Raw genomic sequence first — 8,981 nt, 5'->3', positions numbered from 1 at the left:
TGCTTTTTTGCTTACATTCTAATGAAATGAAGCGGTGCGCTCATACCTCGTCCCTTGTTCTCCCTCTGAGTATGACTTACATTCTGTAGCAAAAATATTCCCTCAACCCTTAAGGCGAGACGCAGTGCATCCTCTCTCTCTCCCTCGCTCGCTCTCTTTCTCTCTCGCGCGCGCAGCCGAGTAACAACATCAGCAAGGCTTCACAAAAGGCACCAAATAACGGGAGCGTTTGTCTTGTCTCGATTTGTATTTTTTTTTCGTGTGTGTGTGTGTGTGTTTTTTTTTCTCTATTTTTCCATATAACAGAGCGATATGTCACATGTGAGAAAGAGAGAAAGAGATAGTACCAGTGGATGATATTTACAAACAGAAACTAACATCACTCTTACTCATGCTTGAATACTTAAGTGCTTTTTTTTCAAACAATGTCAAAACATATCACAGCATCATCACTACATAATAGAGAAAGTATGTAGAAAATATGGCCCTGCTCACTTCAAATAATACAATGCAAATATTCAAATAAGTTTTCACATCAATGGTACCAAAGAATGATAAAAACAAAACATGGCACATGTACAATATACATATATAGCTTATGTATATCATTCAATGTCTTTTGTACTGTATGAGTGCCTGCGAGGGCGAATGTGCCTGAGCACCGCAACTGTAATCTGCTTGTCTCTGGGTTTTGTGTACGGTAACAGCAGAGACTCGTCAGTGCCTCTTTCTCCTGTCTATCTGTTGAGTCCCTTATGAATCTGAAGTGCTGCATTTGCTTTACAAAGAGAGGGGAATGGGGGGGTCGTCCCTTTTCATCTTTTATTGTCTCTGTCCAGTTTTTGTCTTTTTTCTCTGGGGTAAATCTCAAGATTCACCAAACGCTGCACAGGGAGCAGACAGAAAAGTGCTTTTTTCGGAGGGGAAAAACAAAGTCTTTTGATGCTGATTTCTTTCCCCTTAAAGAACCTTAAGGAAGGAGAGACTTAAAAGAGTTTGCTCTCTCTTAGCAGATCTCAATTGTCCGTGGGGAGAGAGTGGTCTGCATGTCTGATAGCGGGGTGGGCACCGGGGAGTTGTAGATGTTGGAGACGACGGAGGAAGGAAAGGAGGAGGCTAGCTGGGACTGAAAAGTGCTGGACATGGATACTGAGGGGTAGGTGGTGGCGATGGAAGGAGACGGGTACGAAGTGTGGACGGGAGACGAGTAGCAGGAGGTGACAGGAGAGGGGTAGGAGGACACCGGGGAGGGGTAGGAGGTGATGGGAGACGGGTAGCTGGAGGCGGGTGAGGCGGCTGACACTGGTGCCACGCTCACCACCACCGCTCCTGCTTTCTCTGCTTTCTTATCCTTCTGCCGTAGGTGGATCTTTGTGTGCCTCTTCCTCTCGTCACTGCGAGCAAACTTGCGTCCACAGATCTCGCAGGCGAAGGGCTTCTCGCCGGTGTGGGTGCGGATGTGCGTTGTCAGGTGGTCGCTGCGGCTGAAGTTGCGCATGCAGATGCGGCACTGGAAAGGCTTCTGGCCCGTGTGGATGCGGATGTGACGCGTCAGCTCGTCGGAGCGTGAGAAGCGACGGTCGCAGGTCTCCACGGGACAAGCGTATGGCCTCTCGTGTGGGGGAGTCTTGCTCGGCCGAGTGGGGTACTTGCGCATGCGGCTGGGCTTGATCAGCTGAGACTGGTAGACGCTCTTAAGGTCCTGGGAACCTGTCTGGGTGGCAAAGGCCTTGATGGTGGACAGAGGCGTGAGGGAGGGCTGGCTTGACTGACTCTGGAATGGCTTTTGGTCTGGGGGCACCAAGCTGATCTCTCCCTGCTGCTGAGGGAAAAGGTAGTCGGGAATCATGGGCACAGGGAAGCTGGCGCTGCAGGTCTTGCCATTGGGGTAGGCAGGTGGTGGATACTGCAGTGAGGCTCCTGTTGAGGTGGAAAAGGCCTGGCTCTGATCTGGGAAGATGTCAGAGTTGGGGCTGGAGTATGTTGGGGCAGCCGAGTAGATGGGGTTGGGCTCGCTGTGGTGCATGGAAGAGCTGAGGCTGGAGCTCTGAGAAGAGGATGTCGAAGATGAAGAAGATGGCACTGATGAAGAGGACGAAGTGCTTAGCGAGGCGATGCTGGAAGAGTTGATGCTGGTGGGTGGGTTGAGGCCCACCAGGCCACTGACCAGGCCCAAGAGAGGCTCCGCCCAGAGGCTGTTGCTGCAGGAGCCGGCGGGCTCCAGGGTGAAGCGGCCGGTGTAGGAGATGGGGGGCAGCCTCTGGGTGGGGTAGCTCTGCTCCACCTTCTCACAGTTGAAGGGGATATCAGGTAACGTATCTGTAGGGACCAGAGAGAGAGGGGAGACATTAATCAAACTGTCGATATCCAGAAGGAGGGAGAGGGGAATCCTGCCAGAACGATGGACAGTGTGTCACTGCTGCCTTCTCTCTTCATGCAGACACACACACACACGCACACTCACACACAAATAAACTCTTTCCTTATCACCTCTAAAACTCTTCCAAACCTCAACCTAAACTGCTGCAAAACACAAGTGATTTTACACTCCCCCTCCTCTCACTCTCTCAATCTTTCTTGAAATCTTTCCCTGTCTTGTACACAAACACACACGCACGAGCACGCACACACGCATTCTTGCAGCCCATCACATAGCCCAAGGCAATTGATTACCGAAACTGCAGTTCAGCTGGTTTTAGGAATGCAATTTGAATTGAGCTGTAGGAGTGTCTGGAGACATGCAGTGACTGAGCAGTGTGTGAGTCCTCAGAGAGTTCGACAGGGATCAGACCTGTCCATATGTGTGTGTGACCATTCGGTTTGCTTTATTTTCCTGATTTTTGTCTGATTGTCAGATAAAAATGTAAATTTATCTGTAGGCTGTGATTCCACTTTGATATAAAGATCAATTTAATTTCTGACCACTCACCATGATAAAGGGAAGTAACAAAGATATAATGTGTTCTTATTATTATTTAGATGCTCAGACTATAACAGTAATGATCAGCACTGGGTTGAAAAGTAAATTCATAATTACATAATATAAATATAAATATTGGCCAAATCTTTTCACACAACTATTATGATTATTATTGTCATTATTAATATTATTATTTGTATTTTATTTTATTTTTTTTACCATGGGCTCTGTGTAGTTCAGTGTAAACCAGCAGCTTTCTGTGTACTTTTGAGAACCAGATGCTAAAGATGCAAAGCTAATTTTTCTTACCTCCAGCAAGGTGGTCGTACTGATCTCCGGGCTCTCCGGAGCCAAAGCCTGCACCTTCGGGTGCGGAGGCGGTGAGGAAGGGGGTCCCTGCAGAGCTGAGCATCATCACCTCCTCCAGTTTGGGGTAGTTATCCATGGGGGAGTGAGGGAAGCTCAGAGGCTCTGCGATCTGCAGGGCTGGGAGGATCATCTCGGTTTTGGCTGCAGCCATCCTCTGCCGGTGCTGGCGCGGAGGGGCTGAGGTTGCGCTGCTGGCGGGTGAGGAGTGCAGGGAGGCGGGCTGCGCGCTGTCTGAGAGGCGCCGTGCAGGTGGAGGGAGTCTGTCAGTCAGTCAGCCGGTCACCCGCGCAGGCAGCTGCACGCTTCGACTGATGCCGAGGAGGAGGAGGACGATGATTCTCACCCTCGCTCCGAGTCTCTCCTGCTGCAGTTGTCCCGTTGTCTTCCTGTTCTCTCACAGATCAGTAAAGATCCACTTGTCTTTCTCAGAAAAAGTCAAAAAGTGTCCGTTTGACTCATTCCCTAAGATTAATCGAGAATAATCGATAGATTAATCTTGATTTGTTGTATTAAATGGCTTATCCAATGGGTTGTTGACCCTCTTGGATGGAAGTTGTATTGAATTGACTTTTTACTTTTGTTGTGAAATGTCTGAATGAGGGAGTTCTATGTGTTTCTCAGTCTAGCTCTGCTCTACAGTTGCTCCTGTGGGCTCTCAGGACTCTGAGCTGAGAGGTTTCCCCGCTCCTTTTATACCCTCTTGCTGTGACGTAGATGTCCATATTTGGATTGGAGGAAGCCCATATTTAGTCACTGCAGTGGAGGACACATGACGCTGGCCTGGGGGAAAGCGGCGCGGAGACTTTATATTAAGCTCTCGCAGTAAATTGCGAAGACATCGCGGCTCTTCCTGTGTCCCGAATCAATGTGTCTCCATAGCAGAGGCGCTCCGTGCGAGATCGGCATAACTCTTGCGCTCTCGCCGTCGCCCCGTAGATTTGATTTGGATTTCCCATCTGTGCAGCAGGCTGCAGCGCTGCCGGAAAGCTCTGCTCCGCCGCGCCTTATAAGGTCGTGACTACATAAGGACTTATTCCGGTGGGTTTCCATTTCCCTGCCCTTATTTGGAACTTCCTGAGGCAGCGCTGATCGCTGCTTGGCAGTGAATGAGCGCCTGGAAGAGCGCAAATCATGTCCAGGGCTCAGCAGAAGTCATGTCAGCAGCGGGATCTGCGACTCTGTTTTCACCAACACAGCCTCGCCTCTGAACGGAACAATGTGGAGACACTCTGTGCAGCAGCAGCGCGACTGCTTTACACTTTGTTCAGGTTAAAACCGGGCGACGACATGAACGCTGCTGCCAAATAAAGTCCGAAATATCTCTTTCTAACGCTAAATACAACATCTTACACGATTTTATTCCATAACATTCTCGAGTAAAATGCATTAAACTCCTAAACTTTATATTTTATTTGAGAACAATTTACAAGCGTAATCTGAATGTAGTGATAATGTGAGTGCATTACGTTTATTGATTATAATATACTCGTTTAATGCAATGCTAAACTGTAAATGAAATAAAACAACGTTATTTCAGTTTAACGTTGTGGTTTCTAAATATTTCTGCACATTGTAGGAAGAGTGCAAACTCCGTTGTCTGGCAGCAAACTTCCCCTGAATTAAGTTTGCACCTTTTGCAGCTCTGTCATTGATTAATGAGAACAGATCGCCGCGGATGCTGACGAGGTGCGGGGCAATCCGTCTAATTGAGGGGTGTCCCCAACTCAATATTCGGGGAATCTCTCTGCCACTCAGTGGCCTAATGGGCCGCATTAACAACGCGGCGCGATGCTGCCAGGACGCCTGCAGGATACCAACGCTCCCCCCCGGCTGCTCCGGCTGCGGATGGAGCGCCAGCACTGCTCGCTGGATGCTGACGGGAAATCAATGTGTTTCCCCTGCTGCTGACTGGATCTATATGCGAGCAACCTCATTGGAAAACATCGTGGGCTGGACAGTTTAAGGTAGAGGGGGGAGAGAGAGGGTAGAGAGAGAGAGAGAGGGTAGAGAGAGACATCATCAGATTGAGACTTCTTTGATTGCATAACAGAGCTTGTGTGTTAAAATCTGTAATTGTGCCTCTATAATATGAGCAAATAAGTGTCACAAAATATTTGGCTCAATCAACACATCCACCTCACTAAATGCAGCGGCCCAGAGAAAGAGGGAGAGTGATGTTGTCCATGCGAGCAAACCCAAACATAAAGCAGGTAGCCTATTAAAAGAAGCCGTCCTGTGCTTTGCTTGTCAGTGGATTTGCATTCACTGCAGGCGTAACTCATTTACCCTGCAAATCTCTCTGTTTACCCCCATTAGACTGATAGCAAAACTCTGTCATATATTATGGATGATAAACAACAAGCTGGGCTCCTTCCCCAAATCCAAATAAGTCTGAAGTGGAGGCCACAGCTGGAGAATGTGCCAGGGTGTTTATTCATACAGTCAGACATGTACAGTGATCAAATTTAATATCTTATGAGGGTATTTGTGGCGCAGCGCAATGCATTTTAATAGGAAATGGAGCCCCCGCTGTGGATGTACATACTTACAACTTGGATAAACATGTTGTTATTCAGCAAGAGGCAATAGATTTGTCACATCTGATGACGTGGCCCTTTGAATTTGTCCTTGGTAATAAGCAAGAATGTTTACGCCCTACACGCCTCTGGTCCATGGTACTGTACGTCTCCAGGCCTGTTAGGCTGCGTGAACACAGATAACAGCGCGGGACAGGACGCAGCTACACAACGTGATTACGTCTCTGCGGTGAGGTGATGAGATCAAATCCCATCCAAACCTCCAGCCTGCACCCGCCGCCGCTGTCGAGCATCAGTTACCAAGGTCGATCAATTCATGGCAAAGAACGGGGGGGGAGGAAGCGAGGAGAAAGCAATGAGGGAACTCATCATCTGATGACAATGTAATAAAATCAGGTTAGGGAAAACTCTCGAAAAGTAATAAAGTAATAAAGATGATAAACAGTGGCTGTTTGGGCCTCCCTTCACTCTGATGCATGGAGGGGGTGGAAGCCAGATGCTATAAGGGCCGGGGAAGGAGAATGAATGTGTGTGAGTCTGGCTGTTTTTGTATGTTGATTCACATGATTGTGTGCACTGCTGCATGTGTGTGTGAGTCTCTTTGGGTCAGGCGGTTCATCCTTCTCAGTGTGTTCCCCTGTGCTGCCCACACAACCCAGCAAGAGAAGTCCTCGGCTGATGAGACTCCAACGCTCTGCCAGCCGGCGCGAGAGGCTCTCCCATTACCTACGCACTCACCACGCCCCCGCTCACACACAAACATACCCTGCACGAGCGGCGGTTAATATTTAATCATGCTCCAATCTGACACAGAGAAAAATGGGAGGAGGAGGTGGAGGAGGAAGTAGACGGGGGGAAAACAAAAAAGAGAGGAGGAGAAACGGAAAGCGAAGAAATAGATGTAAAGAGAGCGAGGTGATGAAGGCGGGTTGGCGGATAGAAAAAGACTGAGGCGGAAGGAGGGAGGGAGTGAAGGGTGACACGGAGATAGAGAGGGAGATGACGGAAGGGTGAGAGCAACAGAAAATAGAGAATCCTCACACCCCCGTACGTGGGAGCAAATACCAAGCTTTATGCTGGCATTTATCAGCAGCCAACGCCAGGCAGTCAGTCAGGGAGACGGGACAGACAGACTCCCTGCTCCTCCATCACCCACCCACTGTACCCGCCTACCCCTCACCCTCACCTCCACGTGCACCCAGCCCAGGCGTGTGGTGCAACACTTCCTCATTAGCGTGCAGGTGTGTTCAGAGTGGGTGCAGCAGCGTGATGAGCGGGTGAATAGGCGAGATTAAAAAGGTGGACGAGAGCCTGAACGTTACATAATGTTTGGCAGAGGAGAGATGTGTAGGGCGAGGAGGGGGGAGGGATAATGCAATGAGAGAGAGAGTGAGAGGGAGAGAGAGAGAGAGAGCGAGAGCAGCTCTCATAGTTGTAGCTTGCTGTGTTGCAGTGAGCTTGCTGGGTGAGATAATCAAAAATGAGATGTGGCCATGAAGTGTTGTGTTGTACACAAAGACGAGCGACAGCTGATAATTCATCAGGAGAGGAGCGGCGCTGTGATGTTCTCAGGCAGAGAGACGGCAGCAGAGGACAGACGTTGATGATCGCTGGGTATTTGCTAAATGCCATTTTCTCCCCTACTCCTTAAAGCGAGGGCAGCAGGAGTGTGTCGCCTGACCTTTTACATGCACAGCAAAACAAACACAGGATGAAATCGGAGAAAAACAAGAGAAAACGACGTCTGTAGAATCAAATGAATCTGATGTGTTGATGAAAGGCGGCATTGTGAGGATGCAGCGTGTCGGCTCGCTCTGTGAAATCGAACACAGCCTCAATTGGGAGCGAAGCAGGAGATTACAGACGCCACCTGTTGCCGCTCTGAGGTCTTTGAAGCGCATTTTTTGTGCTAGCTTCAGGAATGCTGTTTGCGGAATGCTGGCCTTGTGTTTCTCGGCGTATGATTACGCCACGGGCGGGAATCGCAAGTTTCCTTTTACACCAAGAGCCGTCCCTCTAAAGCTTTGAGCCTGATTGACGCCTGAAAAACAATCTGCTGGCACTTGCGCGGCCTCTGTGGGAGTCCCTCGCTGTGGTACGGGCCCCGGGGCGGAGGAGGAGCGGCGGCGGCGGTGTCGGTGTATCACACGCAGAAATGGGCCCCGGCTTTGTATGGCGGCGCTATCTGCTTATCTGCCCGCCGTGGCCCTCTGAAGGTTGTAGGCGACAGAGACACAATAACCAAACACAGCAGAACACCCACCTCACCTCACCTCAACCCCTCCACGTCCCCCATGGATGCGTGACTCACCGAGCCCCCCGGCATGTTTGTTTGATGCGTGTGACAAAAGATCTGACCCCTGACCTTTTAGCTCCAGATGAGTCACCGGTAGCAGGCAGAAAGATGGGGCTTGCCCTGCGCCATGGGGCCTCAGCCTCAGCCTCAGCCCCAGCAGAGCAACGGGTAACATTTAAAGGTTGTCACAAACACTTTTCTTGTGTTTGTGTCAGTTGTGTATAACATTATCTGTGGGTGGTGCGACCTGCGCAGCTGTGCAGACAGAACTGATGTGGATGTCAGCTGTGTGTGTGTGTGTGTGTGTGTGTGTGTGTGTGTGTGTGTGTGTGTGTGTGTGTGTGTGTGTGTGTGTGTGTGTGTGTCTACTTTATTTATTTTTAGGATGTAATAGGAAGAGACTGAAAGATCAATGACTGCGCCAAACAAAATCTATTAAAATTTATATTGGCCTAAAACGTAATCAGTCCACACTGATAAGGAGCTCCAGTATCAGACACATGGTGAGAAAGATGTGTGATCAAGTTCCAAAAAGGAGGAAAGTATCATTTGAACTTTCAGAGTAAAAGCTAGGTTTAATTTAACTGCAAACCTTTCAAGTATCTATGTCTGCTCCACTTTAGATGTGTTTTACTGTGAAAGGCCAATTCTGCTCTGGTGTGTGTGAGACGTGTCCTCTCTGAAAGCGATGAGCTGTAGATTTTTGGAAACGAACGCGATACAAAGGCCAATGAGGAGGAGCGAAATGTTTGGGTCATCTTAGAGACGGAGAGAGAGAGGGAGGGAGAGGAAGAGAGAGAGGCCGCAGAATCCAGACCGGGCAGTGACTGGTTTGTTGTTTTTAGTGAACAAGTCTGGG

At 49.3% G+C, this 8,981-nt stretch overlaps 1 protein-coding gene across 1 annotated transcript; it reads right to left on the bottom strand.

Annotated features, from left to right (window-relative positions):
- Positions 1-263: 263 nt before the first annotated feature.
- egr1 (early growth response 1) lies at positions 264-3,948 on the bottom strand. Its single transcript, XM_076164954.1, has 2 exons — positions 3,230-3,948; positions 264-2,319 (listed from the first exon to the last, which is right to left on the bottom strand). The coding sequence occupies exons 1-2, from the start codon at positions 3,438-3,440 to the stop codon at positions 1,007-1,009; spliced, it is 1,524 nt and encodes a 507-aa protein (XP_076021069.1). The 5' UTR covers positions 3,441-3,948; the 3' UTR covers positions 264-1,006.
- Between the last annotated feature and the right edge of the window lie 5,033 nt (positions 3,949-8,981).

Source organism: Genypterus blacodes, unplaced genomic scaffold, assembly GCF_046128005.1.
Source record: "Genypterus blacodes isolate CSIRO-AG114 ecotype Tasmania unplaced genomic scaffold, CSIRO-AGI_Gbla_v1 ptg000139l_1, whole genome shotgun sequence".
Taxonomy (NCBI): Eukaryota; Metazoa; Chordata; class Actinopteri; order Ophidiiformes; family Ophidiidae; genus Genypterus; species Genypterus blacodes.
This window is presented reverse-complemented; position numbering and strand designations above follow the sequence as displayed.